The sequence below is a fragment of the Nuphar pumila genome, chromosome 14 (genome assembly GCF_984573655.1).
Source record: "Nuphar pumila chromosome 14, dmNupPumi1.hap1.1, whole genome shotgun sequence".
NCBI lineage: Eukaryota > Viridiplantae > Streptophyta > Magnoliopsida > Nymphaeales > Nymphaeaceae > Nuphar > Nuphar pumila.
In genome coordinates, this window is record NC_143262.1 from 30,850,430 (window position 1) to 30,871,671 (window position 21,242).

Consider the following 21,242-nt stretch of genomic DNA (forward strand, 5'->3'; position numbering starts at 1 on the left):
GGCGATCCTGTATCCAACATTTATTTGATGAGAATTTGATATCACACCCATGATCCGATAGTTGAGAGACGGAAAGCAAATTTAAATTTAGTTTTGGTATAAATCTAACTTTAGGGATAGAAAAACCTTGTCTTTCAAAATCACCAATTCCTTTTATTTCAAGAGAAGCCCCATCCGCGGTAGAGACAAAAGAGGGTGACAAATTTTTTGAATATTTAGAAAGTGCAAAAACATTTGGAGTCATATCAAAGGAGGCACCCGAGTCTAAGAGCCAAAGAATCTTACTGAGAGGAGAGAAGGTGGTCATGGCGGCTCCGGAAACGGATCCCTTGAGGAGAGGTTGAAGAGCTTCCATGATTTGATTGAGAGACAAAGTAGCATGGTTGGAAGTTGATGGACCTTCCTCCTTGGTTGATTGAAAAGTAGTAGACATAGCCACCATCTTCTTCCATTTAGGGCATACCGGTTTAATGTGACCCGGTTCTTTGCAAAAATGGCATATGATCTTACTATAATCTCTTCTTCCATAATGCCCACCATTTTCTCTTCCTCCTTGATTTTTGTTAAAATGAGGGGGTTTATGGGTTTTAACATTATTCCCCGGTCTTGAGACGGCATAAGCACCCTTATCCTCATCTTTAGAGGGAACGGCCAACACACTTAGATTGGTTTTATTCATTCCCAATCTAGTTTCTTCTCCACTTAATTTGGTAAGCACATCTTCCAATGGAGTTGAAGAGAAAGAAGACAAGAGAGAGGATCTAGTTTGTTCAAACTCGGGTCTAAGCCCATTTAAAAAGTTAAAGAAATGATCCTCTTCTAATTGTTTGGCCCTCAATTCAATAGCCTCACCACTCCATTTAGGTTCTTGGAGGGCAAGCTCATCCCAAATAGTGGATAACTCGGCGAAATACTTTCTAACGGACATTTCTCCTTGTTGAAAGGTTAAAGCCTTCTTTTGGAGATAGTATTTATGGGATAAATCTCTTGACGTATACATTCTTTCAAGATATTCCCATACTTGATATGCCTTTTTGAATTTTAGAATGTTGGCATTAATTTTGGTCTCAACCGAAGAGAAGAACCATGAGAGTATTTTGTAATTTTTCATTTCTCACTCTTCATGCTTCTTATTGTAATCTTCAAAAGCCTTTTCTCTTTCTTCTTCCTCAAGAACCTTGATCTCCCCTCTCTCAAGGGTAGTAATTTTTGGTTCGGGTTCGGGAATAGTTCCTTGAACATATCCCCAAAGACCCTTACTTTTTATATGGGCCTCCATATTCCCGGCCCATACATGATAATTCGTTCCATTCAATTTGAAGCCAAGAGAGAAGTGAGAATCCTTTTCGCCCATTAGAGAGGATACAAAGAGAAATAAATGCGTACCACAATGCGAAACGAGTCCCTTCTTGATGTAGGAAGCTTCTAAAATATAGAATGAAGAGCCGAGTCTTCACTCCAACCACCACAACTTAATGACACGCTTTTCGAGGTACTCCAACGAAGAGAGAAAAGAGCACGATCTTCTTTTCCTTTAAGCCTAGCTCTAATACCATGTGAAAATATCTCAAAAAAGAGATAAAGTGTGCGATAAGCACAACACCACCAATGTGCACAAATGCACACGAACACTTAGAATAAATGTACACAAAGGTACAATAAAGAAACTCAAATGCACAAAGGCATACAAAATATAAAGAATTTTATTGAGAAGAATGGAGAACAAAAGCTCCAAGAAGTAAAGATTACAAAGGGGGAACTCCCCTATTTATAAGAGGAAAAGGAGCCTTGGAGGGGCTCCACTAGCTGTTGGAGCCCCTCCAACGGTTAGAATTCTAACAGTTGGAGAGGCTCAACAGCTAGTGTTGAGCCCTCCAAGGTTGACTTTGAGTCAACAAAAAGAATAAAGACAAAAAAGGGAAAAGAAAAAAGAAAAAAGAAAAAAGAAAAGAAGAAAAGTAAAAAAGCAAAAAGAATTACAACATATTCATAATTATGAATATGCACAAAAGGAAGAGAAATGAGTAAAATACCCTTGCGGGTTTTACAAAAAAAGAAACATATATATTTACATATATATATATATATAGATAGATACATATACATATATACGTGATGTATATATGTATATGTATCTCTCTTTATATATATATATGTAATATTTACATAAAGAGAGATACATTTTAACAGTTAGGTATTTTCAACATAAGCTTCTGAAACGTTTTGACATAGTCTTGCAACGAACCAGAGTGTTTGAGCTCATGAACCATCCAGTACTCCTGATTCTTGATATGAAATAGTTGTGCAACTCCATTTTGAAGTCGTCAAAGGTATCTATCACACGTTGACCCCTCTTCATGTCACTGCGCTTTCGCCTCCACCAAGCGATAGCATCTCCATCAAGTGCCTTAATCCTCAGATCCTCAATGATCACATTCTGGATATCCAAGTAGTCTTCTACTTGAAACAAGAAGTTGTTAATGAGAACCATTGAATTTCACGGGTCTTGGCACGTCAATCTTTGATGGCCTCTCACCATTTAGGGTCACCGTCCGCTGCAACGCACGGTTCTTCAACTGAAGCTCTCCTATTTCAGTCTGCAAGTCGGTAACTATAGTCGTCAATGAAGTGACCTGCCTCATTAGTAAGTTTACCTGTTCTTGTAGGCTTGCCACCACATCATTCAGTCCACTAAATGATTCACATGCACGTGAAATCGCTTTCTCATGCGAAGTCACATCTTCCACTAACTTGTTAACAGTTGAAGCCAACTCTTCTTGCCCCCGAGGTGAACCCATCTCCTCAGCTTCGGCAACTGCCTTGCCTTTGGTGTTGCGTAAGTTTTGATAAGGCGCCATGATGTCTTGCTCACAAATCGCAGTCTGTCGGCGTTTCTGTCGACACTGACTCCAGAGTCCCTTTCCTAGCACGAGAACGGGCTCTGGTACCACTTGTCACGGGCCTATTTCCTTCAATGGACTACCGCGGCGCGATGGTCTCTCATCACCGCCGCAAGCCTACTTGTAGCTCGCTTGCCGATCGCGAAAGCTTGTAATCAGAGTGCAAGAGAGCAAGAGAGAATAGAGGGAGAGAAATTGCAATCACAACGAGGGTGAACAAAAGAAAGCTCAACACATTTACTTCATTCACAATTTTGCCCGTAGACGATTACAGTTCAAGTATATGGGCTGCCCCTTCGGGTTATTGATTTAGCCGAGGCCAGAGAGAGAGAGTGCTTACCGGTAAGGGGCGAGCTCCGTCGATCGGATAAGAGTGTAGAGAGAGGGAGTCAGATTCGGGGACAGAAGAGCGTAGAGAGGAGAGAGTGAGATTGTTGGGAGTCGGGGTTTTGCTATTACCCCCCCACTTGAATAAACACATCTCTTACTTCACCAAGTATGAGCTTGGTCTCAGAGTTTACCGTTTTGATGGTCCTTTGCTTTGGCCCAGACTTCAAGTCCAACTGCTCTGCCTCTTCCTGCGAGACAAAGTTGTTTGTGGCCCCAGAGTCTATCATTGCTGAAGTAGACTTTCTATTCATAATGACTTCCAAGTACATAAGTTTCTTACTGACCTGCATGTTCTTAGCCGCGCAACTTCTAGCTGCGTTAATCGATCGCATGACCCCATCCTTGGTTGCATCGTTTCAGTGTCATTGCATTCAGTATCACTGCATTCTTCCTGTGCAGCATTAGCTTGTCCGTCATCCTTCACGAGGCGCTTTGGGCACTGCCTGGCGATATGTCTATCGCTATAAAACCAGCATGTCACAACCGCACCCTTATTGCTGTTGTTATGCTTTGCGAAGTTCTGTTTCTTTTCGGATTGATGGCGTGTCGACGTCTCACCTTTATCATCGCGCCGCTCGTCCTTCTTGCCTCCGTAGTCAGGTTTCTTCTCGACTTTGGTTGATGAAGTAAAAGGCTTGCACTGAATGTCAACTAAGCGCTCGGCCGCCATATATGCGTCTTCGAAAATACGAGGGTTGCTCCTTTCCACTTCAGACTGTGCCCATGGCTGAAGTCCCACAATGAACCAGTTGAGCTTGTCGTCTTCTGACATGTTAGGTATTTTCAACATAAGCTTCTGGAACATTTTGACATAGTCTTGCAACGAACCAGAGTGTTTGAGCTCATGAACCATCCAGTACTCCTGCCTCTGCACGTTTCTTGGCATGAAATAGTTGTGCAACTCCATTTTGAAGTCGTCAAAGGTGTCTATCACGCATTGACCCCTCTCCATGTCGCTGCGCTTCCGCCTCCACCAAGCGATAGCATCTCCATCAAGTAAGGCTGCTGTGGCCTTAATCCTCAGATCCTCAATGATCACATTCTGGATATCCAAGTAGTCTTCTACTTGGAACAAGAAGTTCTTAATGAGAACCATTGAATTTCACGGGTCTTGGCACATCAATCCTTGATGGTCTCTCACCATTTAGGGTCACCGTCCGCTGTAACGTACGGTTCTTCAACTGAAGCTCTCCTACTTCAGTCTGCAAGTCGGTCACTATAGTCGTTAATGAAGTGACCTGCCTCATTAGTAAGTTTACCTGTTCTTGTAGGCTTGCCACCACATCATTCAGTCCACTGAATGATTCACATGCACGTAAAATCACTTTCTCATGCGAAGTCACATCTTTCACTAACTTGTTAACAGTTGAAGCCAACTCTTCTTGCCCCCGAGGTGGACCCATCTCCTCAGCTTCGACAACTGCCTTGCCTTTGGTGTTGCGTAAGTTTTGATAAGGCGCCATGATGTCTTGCTCACAAATCGCAGCCTATCGGCGTTTCTGTCGGCACCGACTCCGGAGTCCCTTTCTCAGCACGAGAACGAGCTCTGGTACCACTTGTCACGGGCCTATTTCCTTCAATGGACTAACGTGGCGCGATGGTCCCTCATCATCGCCGCAAGCCTACTTGTCAGCTCGGTTGCCGATCGCGAAAGCTTGTAATCAGAGTGCAAGAGAGCAAGAGAGAATAGAGGGAGAGAAATTGCAATCACAAGAAGCAATCACAACGAAGGTGAACAAAAGAAAGCTCAACGCATTTACTTCATTCACAATTTTGCCCGTAGATGTGATGCAGGGCAGGACCCGATTGGGCCCATCGTGCCACTCGATCCACCACACAAGGCAGATGAAGGACCCCGTGAATATGACTCACTTGCAGGGACGGAGCCACGACGCAGGGAGGTACCCCTGCGCACCTACGTCAGGCGTGGTGGAGCTCGCACGCCCCAGAACCAGCTGCAAAAAGATACGGACCCGGGTCGTGGGTCGGATCCAAATCTGGACCCACGACCCGGTCCAACAAACAATCTTTAAGAAGACCTGTCTAGGGTTGCGTGAAGGCAGAGAAATATTAAAACTTCATCCGTCTTCTACCTTCTGCAGTTTTCCTGTTTTTTTTCTTTCTGCCTATTGTTTCTTTTCATTCTTTAATTGTTATTGAATTTCCTTCTGTTATCGACATCCTTGTTGAGATTAATAAAGAGTTCAGCCACTGTCTTCACGGTGGCCATTGTTTCACGCCTCCTCCAAGACAGCTGCATCAAAGTGGTATCAGAGCCGCACCCTTTCTTCACCAGCGAGATGGCTCTTGAAGCAGGGACCGATCCGGTACGCAGCGAGGAACGTGAGGAGGCTCGCAGCGAAGATCCGATGCTGCGTGTGATGGAGGTACTTACCAAAATCCAAGAAAATATGTTGCGGATGAGCAGGGATGTTGCCGGTCTATCAAAGAGAATGGATGGTTTCGATGAACGACTGGTGGCCCTTGAAGCATCCGGTCCGCAACCCCTAGTCGCAGGCGCAGATCGGGTGGATGGTTTAGCGACAGGCGTGAACCCTATTCAGTCTTCAATCTGCCCGTCGACCCAACTCCAGCACAGTACTGCTCCTTCGCTCCTAACGGCACCAAGGCAGACTTCCAATCCGGGTACTGGCCAGCAACACCAGGGAGCCCCGATGAGCAGCAACCCCCTGGTAACAGCCCCACCGTCCAAACAGCGCCTCCCTGCGTCGGGTTCGCAGGTAGGGCCGACCCTGCAGGACCCCAGCCGTGTGCAGGAGACACCTGCTGGGCCCGGCGAATGGTCGCGCGTGCCTGGGGTTATGCTGCAGGTCGACCCAAACCTGTAGGGTCCCAACTTTGCGCTGGGCCCACCTACAGGTCCAGACTCGTGGCAGGGCACCACGCACGATGCGCAACACTTGAACTGGGGTCGACAGGGCCCCAGCGTCACGCTGGGCCCAGTTATAGACCCAGGTTCATCTATCCGAATCAGGAGAGAGCCATCGCTCCTTCCCGATCCCGCCCGGAGAGGCTCCGAAATGGTACCTCTACGAGCGGGAGCGGGCCAGACCCATTTGGAGGGACCTGATATCAGAGGGTCCAACTCGGTTTTTGTTCCAGCAGGGCACAGACCCGTGTCGTTGGGACCAACCCTTGTGTCCCAGGGAGCGGGTTTGGGGCTAGGCCATCCGTACCCGACCTACCTAGTTGGTTCAGGTGCGCGGGCAACCCCGCACCAAAACCAACCCAATAATTTTGACCTACAAAGTAGATCTAATGCCGACCCTAGCCCATATCAGACCCGGACGGAGCTCCAGTTTGGATTTGAGCCGGGTCAAAACCAGACCCATAATCTATTGGATCGGGGATCGAGTTCAGACCAAGACTATTATCCCCAAAACTCGAACCTCGATCCTTCCCATCCATATCTGGGTCCGACGAGTAGTGTAGGAGTGGGCCCGAACCACATCCCATCGGGCGAGTCAACCCATCCATATACCCATCAAGCCCCATACTCAAACCCAAACCAACCTGGTTACCCAAACTTGACCCAAAACCCAATCCAGTATCCGTCCCAACTCCATACTCCTAATCCACAACCATATCATACCAATTCTACCCGTCTGGAACCAGAACCTCAACCGAACCCTCCCTCGAACCTTGGACTTCCCGTCATTCCAGTACCACAATACCGGCCGCAGATGGTGCCCACTCACGGGCAAACCCGACCGAGGCAATGTCAGCAGGAACCGGCGCGCCCCGACCGTCGACCCCCCATCGGGAGAGGTCGACAGCACCAGCATCCCGGCGAACAATACCGCCATACGAGCAATGAAGCAACATGGGACGACGACCTTTTTTGGAACGAGCATCCCGCAGGAATAGTGGAGCCGCGACAACAGAGACCACCAGACCATTCCTCCACCTATGGCGTGAAATTGGATCTTCCGGAGTTTGCGGGACGATTCGACGCGGAGCAATGTTTCGACTGGTCTTATGCAGTACAGTTCTTCTTCGATTATCACACAATTGCTGAACATCGCCGTGTCTCGTTAGCTTCTACACGATTGAGAGGCCTAGCACAGACATGGTGGGTGGAGCTACAACGATCAAGGGAGCGGCAGGGATTAAAGCGCGTACAGTCGTGGGAGGAAATGCAAAGACTGATGCAGTCAAAGTTCGTGCCTTCGGATCACGCCGAGCGAGCCTACAAGGAATACCTGACCCTGCGCCAAGGTTCCCGAACTGTAGCCGAGTACACCGCGGAGTTCCATCGTCTTTCCCTGCGTGTGCAGATCGAGGAAACGGCTCGTCAGCAGGTCACGAGGTACATTTCGGGTCTCCGCCCTGCTATCTCTGATGATTTTAGTTGTGTCACAGTCGAAACATTAGATCAAGCCAGCAGTTATGCCATGAACATTGAGGACAAGTTGAAGCGGAGGCAGGAATATCGGACAACCCGTAATGAGGCCTCCAGCCGACCCAAGCCCAGTTTCCCAACCCAGGGAGCAAGCTCCCCTAGTGATTCAAAACCTAGGACAGACCTTAGCAAACCTGACCAGTCAGGTCCAGCTTTCCACACCCGGTCTAAAGCCAAACCTACGGAGTCGACCCTTCGTTGTTTTAGGTGTCAAGAGTTAGGACATGTCGCGTCCAAGTGTCCGACCATGAGCAAGAACACCCATCTAGTTGAAGGGATTGTTGAGTCTGCAAGTGAGAGTGATAGTGATGACAATTCATTAGTTGAGGGTGAGGATGAGAGGGGAGTTATAGAGTTCGACGGCAACGTCGAAAGTTTGTTGTCCATCCGTCATGTGTTGACCACACCCCGAGAATTGACCCCATCGAAATGGCTAAGGAATAACATTTTTAGGACCCGATGCAACTGTGAAGGTCACGCTTGTGATGTCATCATTGACACCGGAGCATGTGAGAACATGGTATCTGAGAGTGTGGTGTCTACCTTGAAACTCAACACCGAAAAGTTGTCCCAACCCTATAAGATGGCCTGGTTCAAGAAAGGAAATGAGGTTCCCATCACTCAGCGTTGCCTAGTCCGATTTTCCATGGGGGAACACTACCACGATGAGGTGTGGTGTGATGTGGCCCCTATGCATGCGTGTCACATTCTTTTGGGACGTCCCTGGCAGTTTGATCGCCAGACCACTCACGATGGCCGCAAGAACACTTACTCTTTTATCTTTAATGGCCATAAGATCGTCCTCCTACCTATCCGGGAGACAGGTTTCCCCACAGTTGACAAACCCGAGCGAGTCCTCCGACTCGCAGGCCTCTCGTACCGGCTTTTCCTGGACCACTGCCAGGAAGATGGCTATTGTTATGCCCTGGTGGCTAAGCCAGTGATGAGTTCGCATGTGTCCATTCCCGCGGATGTTGCCCCTCTTCTCGAGGAATTCCGCGACGTTATGCCGGATGACCTTCTTGATGGATTACCTTCGACAAGGGTGGTTCAACATGCTATTGATTTTGTGCCCGGATCGAGTCTACCCAATCTTCCCGCTTATCGCATGAACCCCTCCGAGCACACTGAGTTGTTAAGACAGGTTCAGGAACTACTGCAAAAGGGTTTCATTCGTGAGAGTGTTAGTCCTTGTGCCGTGCCTGCCTTACTCACTTCTAAGAAAGATGGGTCCATGCGCATGTGTGTCGATAGTCGTGCGATCAATCGCATCACAGTTAAATACCGTTTTCCCATTCCTCGTTTAGATGATATGTTTGATATGTTATCCGGTGCCTCCATTTTCTCTAAAATTGATTTAAAAAGCGGATATCATCAGATTCGTATACGCGAAGGAGACGAGTGAAAAACGGCATTTAAGACACGTGATGGATTGTACGAGTGGTTAGTCATGCCGTTTGGGTTGTCTAATGCCCCCAGTACCTTCATGAACATGATGACCCAAGTCTTGCGTCCGTGTCTTGGGAAGTTTGTTGTCGTCTACTTTGACGACATCTTGGTCTATAGTTCTTCATTGTCTGATCATTTGAGTCACCTGCGTCAAGTCTTAGATATTTTGAGAAAGGAAAAATTGTATGCCAATGCCAAGAAGTGTGAGTTTATGACATCCAGTGTCGTGTTCTTAGGGTTTATTGTGTCTTCTGATGGCGTCAAGGCCGACCCTGCTAAAGTCCGAGCGATTGTCGATTGGCCTACCCCAAAGACTATAGGAGAGATCCGTAGTTTCCACGGGTTAGCCACCTTTTACCGACGTTTCGTGAGGAATTTTAGTACCCTTATGGCCCCCATCACGGAGTGCCTAAAAGGTACTAGCTTTCATTGGACGCCAGCGGCTAGCAAAGCCTTTACGATCATCAAGGACAAAATGACCTGTGCTCCTGTCTTAGCCCTCCCAGATTTTAGTGCAGTCTTTGAGGTTGAATGTGATGCCTCTAAAGTGGGAATTGGCGCCGTCTTGAGTCAGAATCGTAGGCCTGTCGCCTTCTTTAGCTTGAAACTCACTCAAGCCAGGTGCCAATACTCTACTTACGATGTCGAGTTCTATGCCGTTGTACAAGCCCTTCGTTATTGGAGGCATTATCTCATTTATAAGGAATTTGTCTTGTACACGGACCATGAGGCATTGAAGTACCTGAACAGTCAGAAAAAGTTGAGTGCTCGTCATGCCAAGTGGGTCAGCTTCTTGCAGGAGTACACCTTTTCGCTTCGGCATCAATCGGGTACCTTGAACAAGGTGGCTGACGCTCTTAGTAGGAAGAACAACCTTCTGATGACTATGTCGGTGCAGGTCATTGGTTTTGAGCAATGCAAAGAGTTGTACCCTACGGACCCTGATTTTCACAAAGTCTGGGAAGGGTGCACCTCTTCAGATCGCAACCTCGACCCCCGTTTTTGTATTCATAATTGTTACCTCTTCCGTGGTAACCAATTATGTGTACCCAATTTCTCCCTTAGACTTCAGTTGATTTCTGAATTACATGAAGGAGGGTTAGCAGGGCATTTCGGGCATGATAAGACGTTCGCTCTATTAGATGAATGATACTTTTGGCCCAAAATGCGCAAAGATGTTGTCAAGTTTATTCAAGGCTGTCATGTGTGTCAAGTGTCCAAGGGTCATCGTCAGAATAGTGGTCTGTACGCCCCATTACCCATTCCGGAACGACCGTGGGAGCATGTATCCATGGATTTTATCGTGGGCCTTCCCCGCACACCACGTCGTTTTGATTCCATTTTAGTAGTTGTTGACCGGTTCTCCAAAATGGCTATCTTTGTTCCGTGCAAGCGCACCACCGATGCCTCTTTAGTCGCCTCATACTACTTCAAGGATGTTGCCCGTTTCCACGGTCTACCTCATACAATCACTTCCGATCGCGACACGCGTTTTATGAGCCACTTTTGGAAATCGTTATGGGCCCTGTTGAAAACTAAGCTTCAGTTCAGTAGTGCATATCATCCCCAGACTGATGGCCAAACCGAAGTGAACCGCACGTTAGGAAATTTGTTACGGAGTCTAGTGGGCGAAAATGTCAAAACTTGGGATCTCGTATTGCCCCAAGCTGAGTTCGCCTATAACAACTCTGTTAACCGTTCTACTGGTAAATCTCCGTTCCAAGTAGTGTATGGTCGGTCTCCCACCCATGTCGTTGACCTAGCCCCTGTATCAGATCTCTCAGCTCCAGCTCCGGATGCCTTTGATGCCGTTGAGTATATGCGTGACATTCACAGACAAGTTCGGGCCAAACTTGTTGAAAGTTATGAGACCTACAAAGCTTTCGTAGATCAGAGTCGTCGTGATGTCCAGTTCGAGGTCAGTCAACTCGTCTGGGTGTATCTGCGTCCAGAGCGTTTTCCTGTAGGCACCTATAGCAAATTAAGTCCTAAGAAGTATGGCCCTTTTAGGATCCTTCAACGATTGGGTTCGAATGCTTACCTCCTTGAGCTGCCCGATGATTGGCATATTTCTCCTATTTTCAACGTGGCTGATCTATATGCTTACTGTGGCAACAACAAGTCGACAGAGCCGACTTCTTCCCAACCAGGGGAGAATGATGCAGGGCAGGACCCGATTGGGCCCATCGTGCCACTCGATCCACCACACAGGGTAGATGAAGGACCCCGTGAATATGACTCACTTGCAGGGACGGAGCCACGACGCAGGGAGGTACCCCTGCGCACCTACGTCAGGCGTGGTGGAGCTCGCACGCCCCAGAACCAGCTGCAAAAAGATACGGACCCGGGTCGTGGGTCGGATCCAAATCTGGACCCACGACCCGGTTCAGCAAACAGTCTTTAAGAAGACCTGTCTAGGGTTGCGTGAAGGCAGAGAAATATTAAAACTTCAGCCGTCTTCTACCTTCTGCAGTTTTCCTGTTTTTTTTCTTTCTGCCTATTGTTTCTTTTCATTCTTTAATTGTTATTGAATTTCCTTCTATTATCGACATCCTTGTTGAGATTAATAAAGAGTTCAGCCACTGTCTTCACGGTGGCCATTGTTTCACGCCTCCTCCAAGACAGCTGCATCAAGATGATTACAGTTCAAGTATATGGGCTGCCCCTTCCAGGTATTGATTTAGCCGAGGCCAGAGAGAGTGCTTACCGGCAAGGGGCGAGCTCCGTCGATCGGACAAGAGTGTAGAGAGAGGGAGTCAGATTCGGGGAGAGAAGAGTGTAGAGAGGAGAGAGTGAGATGGTTGGGAGTCGGGGATTTGCTATTACCCCCCCCCCCCCTATGTGGGGTTTAAATAGAGTAATGGGGGGTGGGGGGATGTCGACTCGTAGGTCGACATCCAACCCGGATCCGGTCGACATCCGACTTGGATCCAATTTTCTTTTTGAAGAACCCGTGTAAAATTAATGGATTTTACAGTAGCGAAGGCACTTCTCGGACTAGTGCTCAGCGTAGGCCCCGTAGCGAAGGCGCTTCCCATGCTAGCGCCGAGCGTAGGCCCTCCCGTAGCAGAGACACTATATGTGCCCCTTGGAGGCTAGCTATGTGTTTTGTGTGCTAATAGTGTTAAAAATACATGTATGAGGTCATGGACCATTGGATCTAGATCCATTTTGATTCACATGAGTCCCTTATGGGACGTGTTGTACATATGACCCATTGAGGGTAGTTGTGTAATTGTTCATGTGTTTAACATAAATATTTAGACTTTGGTCCTAAGAGAGTTGCTGGGCGTCTTTGGCCCTAATCTTCTTTCTTCCTTTTCCTTAACTCTTCCTCTTCTTTCTCAGAAGATTCATTCTTGCAGGGCACATACTTCGAGATGTCAGATTTTAACATAGTATTAGAGTATCTTAAGAGGTAAGTTCCATTAGATTAAGGCTACATTCTCCTCTATTTTAAATCCCTTGCAATCTCTTATTTCTCTCTTTATCTAAATTTCTTGTCTAAAGTTTTCTCTATTTTATTTTTATTTAAATATAGTGCCATCTACCTTCTTATTTTCTTTATTCCTTTAGTTTGTTCTCTGTTTGTCTTCCTTAAATCCATATTTTCTAGTTGTTTCTGATATTACCTGGCTGTAGTTGAAGTTTTCCTCTCTATTTTCTTATTTGATGTCTAAAAAAAAAGACATCATATTAGTGTTGTTAAGGTGCCATTAAAAAAAAGGACACTTATACTGACGTTTCAACAAATTTTTTTTTATTATTTGATGTTTCTGAAAAACAAACATTATTCATTATTTGACAGCATTTTTTGATTGGTGTCACCTCTTCTTCCTCTCTTTATTTTCCTTCGATAACTTTGGGAGCAAGAAACTGCTATTTATACAAGAAGGAAGCATAATGTATAAGTATGCATCTTCTGTGAAGTTCTTGTTGCTTTGTAAGTGAGGCAATTTTCTTGATGTCTCACTGCTTAGATAGCATTAATTTGGTTGTTGACCTGTTGCAATTGCTTACCTATAATGTGATATTCCATGAACCTTTGCTTTTGTTGATGTCCAGAAATTGTGGAAGGTAAAGGAGGTGCCATTGTGCAATTGAAAGACTGCCTCCCATTTTATGGTTATGTATAATGTTTTACAATGAAATTGTTGGCGAAATGTTTACGGTACAACCCTAGCTTAGTTTTAAGTAGCACAATATCTGTCCGGATTCCTTCGTTTTGTGAATCATTGTGAAATGTTCATGCATTGTGTTTTAGTTACTAAATTTCTGTTCATTTTTTTTAGTATGGGAAACTTATGTTATTGGAGGATGTCATGTTTTCACTTGGCTGGGTTTGATAAAACTATTATTGATTCTTGTGTGTGTGCGATTGCTGGAGGAATGGACATTCACATGGCATGCCATGATTGTTCTCTATATCCGTTTTTTTCCATTATGTCTATTGGTTGTACTCATGCATAAGTGTTAGATAAGCACTTTTGTGTATAATCGTTAAAATTGTGTTCAAGGTATTGGTAGAGCTAATTTTTTTTTTCTATTTTACTATTGCAGTTTGAAGATACTGTCTGGGATGAATTTGGTGAGGGTGATGACCATATAGTGCCTCACCCTGGCTCTGGGCAAGAGAATGCATCTGCTGTTCATGTGGATTGTACTAAGAAACCTTGTCCTGAGCCTGCAAGCTCCACTGAAAAAGGTGCAGATGACACTATATCTGAAAATGCCAACACTTTTTCTGCAGAAAATGGAGGCACACTGCATTTGGTCACCAAGAAAGAACCACCTTCTCCAGCAGCTGAGAGTGCTCATTGGCCTGAAAATATATGTACCCGTCCATACAGCACAGAGTGTGCTGACAAGGTGGAAGTATTAGTTGAAGGAGAAAATAAGATGTCTGACAATGAGACAGTAGATGATACTTTGATTTCTGAGTTCTCTGATGGTGATCCTATTCTGAGTAGGAATTCTGTGAACTATGGTGACCTGTGTCGCTTCTCACTTAGTGATATCTCTCCAACAGAGACTGATCTTGAATTATTTGGAAGTGATCTTGAGGACAAAGAGACTGCTAATTTCCTAGGTTATGGATGGCCGAATATTGGAAATTTCGATGATGTGGATAAAATGTTCAGGTAAACTCATTTGAAAATTTTTCGTGGGTTGTGTTTTAGTTGAGTGTCAAGTTTTATTTATGAATGACTAGTTGACTACCCTCCTGGTATGTTGAATTTTTAGATAGGAAGTGCAGGCCTCTTTCATTTAGTGCAATTTCCTGGGTGGTACCATTTCTTGTGACTCGTATCATTTTGCAGAAATTGTGATGCAACATTTGGTCAACAGACTGCTGATAATGCAGATGACCAGGCCTGGGCTTCATCTTCTTCTCTTGGAACTGATGGCATTGATGCTAAATCAGTCTTCAGGTCATCAGATTTGGACAGATTTCCATTCAAGAGTGAAAAAAAGCTGGAAGATGCTGGTGAGGAAACAATTCTTTGTGATTGCGCTCTTGTTATCAACTGAAATGAGAAATACTGTAGTGCAAAATATCAGTTGTCTTTCTCACTTGCCTTTGATTTGTGTTGCAGATGATCTAGCTCAACAAAATTATGCTTTGTGTGGAGAAAAGTTGGATGGAAATTCAGAAAAGGTGGATAAGTCTACACACAGAGAAAAGGTTGAAAAGATTTTAGCTGAAACATGTCCATTTGTATTGTCTTTCTTCCATAGGAATGTAGACTTGGATGTATGAACCTTTTCTTATTCCCTACAAAATTTTCTTAAGCTTGTTATACATGTCTGCGTCCTTTTCAAGTATAGTAGTATAACCATTGATACATTCTACATCCTTTTCAGATTACCTTAGAGGCACGTCACCAAATGTAGGCCATTTTGGCTTGTGATTGTATACTGTTTGAGTTGATTGGACTTGGAGGTTCCCTTGTCTATTTGCGATTCTCGTAGGCTTGATAAGGCTGATAAGTTCTTTGGATTTGTTTTCTTGCGTTTAATAATACATAGCCTCATTGTCACGGACATAGATTTTTTTGCAAACACGCGACACTGCCCGGTCTAGCCAGCCTAACGGCCAAAGGCCGCACACCAACACTTTTCCATATGCTGAATCATTTTATTGGCCCTGCTCACCACATTGTGCATAACTGCCTAACAGAAGCTGATCAAGCGATCTCTAAATGCGTATTCTATTTGGTTCATGTAACTTCGTGCATAGCCGTCCCATACCAACTATCACTTTAAAAGAAGGACACAAACGTGCAATAGAGCGTATTGCGACTCCATATGCACACTACAACAAAACCTCCCTACTGAAGGAACAAGACCTTGCGGCCCCTAGTCCGAAGACCAGTTGATGATTGAACACCATAGCAAATAGCACCACCCAAACTCATTTACCGCTGCCTAGGCATTCACTCGCCTAGCTCCGAGTCACCATACTCAGTTGTAATTACCTAAGATGATTCTAGGAAGAATTAGCACTAACCTACACGTACCCTCGTGCGTCCAAACACTACGCTTGAAAAACTCCTTTAAGCCGAGAGGTCTTTAACCAAATTTCCAAAGACAACATCCTCTGATCCGTTGACATTACTTAACCAAACAATGCTCCACGTCTGTGCCTCCACACAACGATGTACTAACGACGATACCGTTGCCTATCACGTGTTGTGATATCACCGCACGTTATCGATCAAACCAACACATACTGCACGTTCCTATACTCGACGCATTTTCTACTCAGTAGAGCTCCGCATTGCACATGCCCCATTTTGAAGGCTCGGTCTGGGATATTCTCCCCCACCTAAACCATTGTCATCCTCGACAATGTTGTTACATGTAAGAACAAGGTCTTAACTGATATGTCAGTTTTTCTTTATACTTATCTTTGACCTATTTGTTTTCTTCACCCTCCTCAACTTGTTCTGGTTTCCATCTGCCATCGCCATAACCTTTAACACGCCAAGTCTCATTCCTTAACGAGCCTCCAATCACTTAGACAATAGTTTTCCGCTCCATCAACATCGAGCATTCTTTGCTCGTAGGACCACAATACAATCCCATATACAAGCGGGTTATCCTCACTCGCACTACAAACTTGCCATCTTCATTCATGCTTACGACTGAGGTGCCTTCTGACCCTAGAAAGGGCAATTCCAAGCCCTTTGTAGTCCTCACAGAGAAGGATGACTACCAACGCATGCCGCAGGGATATCAATTTCCTTAAGGCACTAACTTGCGGTTTTTCAACGGTCTAAACTAGTCCTCAAGTGGGTGACACCTACTTGTGTATCACCCCAAAGCGGTCCTTCAAAGCGTCTTCCTGGACACTCGTCTACACAAGGGGCAACACGACCCAAAACTGCAACTCTCATCCGGAGCTAGCACGCTGCAACTCTCATCTGAAGCCAACAAAACGTTCTTGCAGGAACGAAACCGATGAGCCACAAACAACAACTTTTTCCTCACACACAATCTACATAGGAACTGCCAACTCAAGGGACCAAAACAACGAGCATTCTGCTCAAGATGAGTACTCTGTTAACCCACAATCTTAAGAGAGAATATAGAAGTTAATTGAATCTTCTATACCCAAAGGTGCAAATCCGTTTAGCTAAATCCAACGTGCTTTTTATGTATGTACAAGGCAAACACTACGGTCCACCTGCGAGCCTAACACTCAACTGTTTGAAATCTTTGGCTTATCCACGTTTCCTTAGCCAATTGAACAACAACGTTGCACTTTAGCTTACCATCGACAAGATGACCCATACCACCCTGTCAATATCTTGTTTCTGTGGTCGGTCAACAACACTTCAGCTGCACAAATCAGCGTAACCAAGATAAAGCATCATTGTTCCTTTCAGTGTCACACTCAATGAACAACAAGGTCTTTGTGAATCTTTCTGCTTTGATGCCAATTTATCAACAACAACAACAACAACAACTACGCCTTCATCCCAAAACAATTAGGGTCGGCGATATGAACCAAAAAAGAAAATCATTCTTGGTCTTTCACATAAATCCTTCTCCTCCAATCATTTCTATCTAATGTCATGTCCTTGGTGAGGTTCAAAGCATTCATATCTTTTCCTATCATCTCCATCCAAGTCTTCCTAGGCCTACCCCGACCTCTTTTAACTAATATATTTTCCCATTTCTCCATCCTTCTAACTGGAGCATCATTAGGCCTTCGACGAATATGTCCAAACCACCGTAAACAATTCTCTCTCATCTTATTTTCAATGGGTGCAACACCTACCTTTTTACGTATCTCCTCGTTTCGAATCTTATCTTTTATAGTATTTCCACACATCCATCTAAGCATATGCATCTCAACTACACACATTTTTTGAATATGATGTCTCTTGGCAGCCCAACATTGCGTACCATATAGTAAAGCAAGCCTAATAGTCGTCCTATAAAACTTTCCCTTCAACCGCAATGGCATTCTACGATCGCACAACACTCCAGTTGCACTTTTTCATTTCATCCACCCAACCTTTATCCTATGATTTACATCTCTATCAATTTCTCCGTACTTTTGAATGATAGATCCCAAATATTTGAAACAATCATCCACCGGTATTTCTTGCTCACCAAGCTTCACTACACTCCCATCACTACTTCGTTGCTTACTAAACCGACATTCCATATATTTTTGTTTTACTCTTACTCAACTTAAAACCTCTTGCTTCTAATGCCTGCCTCCATAATTCTAACTTAGCATTAACCCCAACTCTAGACTCATCAATCAAAACAATATCATCAGCAAACAACATACACCACGACACATTTTCTTGAATTGATCTCGTAAGTTCATCCATCACTATAGCAAATAGGAAAGGTCTTAAAGCAGATCCTTGATGTAACCCAACCGTTATAGGAAAATTGGTTGTCACCCCTCCACAAGTGCGGACATTGGTTACGACTCCTTCATACATATCTTTAATTATACTAATGTACTTGAGAGAAACACCTTTCTTCATCATTGTCCACTAGAGAACGTCCCTAGGTACTCTATCATATGCCTTCTCCAAATCAATAAAAACCATATGCAAATCTTTGTTCCTCTCTCTATATCTGTCAATAAGTTGTCTAAGAAGATGTATAATTTCCATAGTTGATCTTCCAGGCATAAAACCAAATTGATTCTCCAATATCATGACAATCTTTCTCAACCTAGACTCAATCACCCTCTCCCAAAGTTTCATAGTATGACTCATGAGTTTTATACCACGATAGCAGAGTCGGACCTGTCAAGAGGCCAATGAGACTTGGGCCTCAGGGCCCCTGGGCAAAAAAAAATTTTAGGGGCCCTTTTTTAATAGGGATTTCATTTTTAATGGGGACAAAAAACAACAAAAAAAAATTTAGGAGCCCCAAAAAAATTGGAGGCGTTACCCTCGAACTCCTACTATTAATAGGGGGCTCAAAAAATTCTGAGGTGCTGCCCCCAAACTCCTACTATTAATAGGAGGCCTAGTTTTAGGGAGCCCATTTTTAATAGGGGCTCAAAAAATTTCGAGGCCCTGCCCCAGAACTCCTGCTATTAATAGGGGGCCCATTTTTTCCCTCCGCCTCAGGCCCCATAAAACATAGGTACGACCCTGCACGATAGTTTATGCAATCTTGTATATCACCCTTATTCTTATATAGAGGCACCAAAGTACTCTTCCTCCACTCATTAGGCATCTTATTTGTCGCCAAATCTTGTTAAAAAGATTTTTCAACCATTCTAGACCTTTTTCTCCCAAGCATTTCCAAGCCTCGATAGGTATACCATCTGGGCCAACTGCCCTTCTTGATTTCATTTTCTTTAAAGCCTCTGCAATTTCTTTCTTTTGAATCTTGCGCATGAAGTCACAATTCATCTCATGAAAAGAAATGGAGAAGTCTCCAAGATCCTGATCATGACTTTCATTAAATAGCTTATCAAAATAATCTTTCCATCTCTCCTTAATCTCCTCATCTTTGACTAAAACCCTTTGCGTTTTATCTTTGATACATCTAACCATACCTAGATCTCTCTATTTCCTATCTCTCATCTTTGTAAGCCTATAAATATCTTTCTCGCCCTCGTTGGTATCCAACTTATCATAAACCTCCTTATATACCTTATCTCTCGCATTTCGAACTACTTTCTTAGCTTCCTTCTCTGCTATCATATACTTCTCTAAATTCTCATTATCACGATTTTTACTTAGATTTCTATAACACTCTCTTTTAACCTTAATAGCTAATTTAACATCTTCGTTCCACCATGATGTATCCTTACCTAGCGGTGCACCGCCTTTAGACTCACCCAATACCTCCTTAGCCACCTTTCTCATGCCACCCGCTATCTTATTTCACATTGATTCTGAATCCTCCTCGAGACCCCAATCAGCTTCCTTAACTACCTGCTCTACAAACATTCCTTGTTTAGCTCCTTTCAGCGCCCACCACTTAATTCTAGGATCTATCCTATGTCTATCCCTTTTGCTGCATTGTCTAATTCCAAGCTCTAAAATTAAGACTCTATGTTGTGTAGCTACACTTTCTCCCGGTATAACCTTACAATCGATGCTACAACCCCTATCTCTTTTTCTAAGTAGGAAAAAATCTATCTGACTCGTATTAACCCTACTTTTAAATGTTACTAGGTGAGACTCCCTCTTCTTAAACCAAGTGTTTGCTAAGATCATATCATAGGACAAACCAAAATCTAAAATCCTTTCTCCACTTTTGTTTCTTTCTCCTATACCATAGCCTCCATGGATACTCTCAAAGCCATCCCTACTAATGCCTACATGTCCATTAAGGTCACCGCCGATGAAAAACTTTTCTCCATAAGATATTCCTTGTACTACTCCATCTAAATCTTCCTAAAATTGACGCTTAATGGAATAATCTAAACCTACTTGAGGTGCATAAGCACTAATAATATTCGTACCTAATACTAATTTAATAAGTAAAATCCTATCACCCTTCCTACGGACCTCAACTACATTATCTATAAACTCACGACTCATAACAATCCCTACTCCATTCCTATTCTTATTTATTCATGTATACCAAATTTTATATCCCCAAGGTTCTATCACTTTTGCTTTCTCACCTACCCATTTGGTCTCTTGTAGACATAAAAGATCAATCTTTCTCCTACACATAACATCTACTAACTCTACCAACTTACCAGTTAAAGACCCTATCTTCCAAGTGGCTAACCTAATTTTATGGTCTTGGACTAACTTCTTTACCCCCACCCGTCCAACAAAGTGAGGGAACCCTTGCCTATTTGACACCACACCCGGGCGCCAGTGTGATGCGTCGCTTCTGGGCGACGACCTAGCAACCCTTACCCATTTATCACTGCCTCCAGGCCTATAGAGTACAACACGTCGCTCTGATGCCAATTTATCACGGGCATAAAACTTTTCGCAAACCCACGACGCACCAGACTATATAGTCTGGACAACCCAAATGCCAAAGGCCGCATAACAACACTTTTTCATGTGCTGAATCGTTTCATTGGCCTTGCGCACCACCTCGTGCACAACTGCCTAGCGGAAGCTGATAAAGACCATCTCCAAATGCATATTGTATTTGGTCCATGCCAGTTTGTGCATAGCCATCCCATACCGGCTATAATTTTCAAAGAGGGCACAAACTTGCTTTAGCCTTTCCTGCAATGGAGAGTATTGCGACTCCATGCGCACGCTACAACAAAACCTTTCTATTGAAGGAACAAGACCTTGCGGCTCCTACTCCGAAGACCAGTTGATGATTGAACATCATAACAAAGAGCACCACCCAAACTCATTTACCGGCGCCTAGGCATTCACTCACCTAGCCCCGAGTGACTATACTCGGTTGAAATCACCTAAGGTGATCCCAGGGAGAATTAGCCCTAACCCATATGCACCCCCATGCATCTAAATGCTATGCATGAGAAACTCCTACAAGTCGAGAAATCCTTAACCAAATCTCCAACGGCAACATCTTTTGATCCGTTGACACTGCTTAACCAAACAACGCCCTACGTCTGTGCCACCACACAACGATGCACTAAC

General features: G+C 44.4%; 1 protein-coding gene across 3 annotated transcripts in view; it reads left to right on the forward strand.

Annotated features, from left to right (window-relative positions):
• The window catches only part of LOC149816718 (protein LNK1-like), a 94,125-nt gene that overhangs the window by 28,817 nt on the left and 44,066 nt on the right, over nucleotides 1-21,242 (forward strand). For all 3 annotated transcript variants that reach the window (XM_089987848.1, XM_089987847.1, XM_089987849.1), the window contains 3 exons: nucleotides 13,723-14,303; nucleotides 14,484-14,650; nucleotides 14,760-14,848. In XM_089987848.1, the coding sequence (XP_089843974.1) occupies nucleotides 13,723-14,303; nucleotides 14,484-14,650; nucleotides 14,760-14,848 (837 nt within the window). The remainder of the gene's footprint in view (nucleotides 1-13,722; nucleotides 14,304-14,483; nucleotides 14,651-14,759; nucleotides 14,849-21,242) is intronic.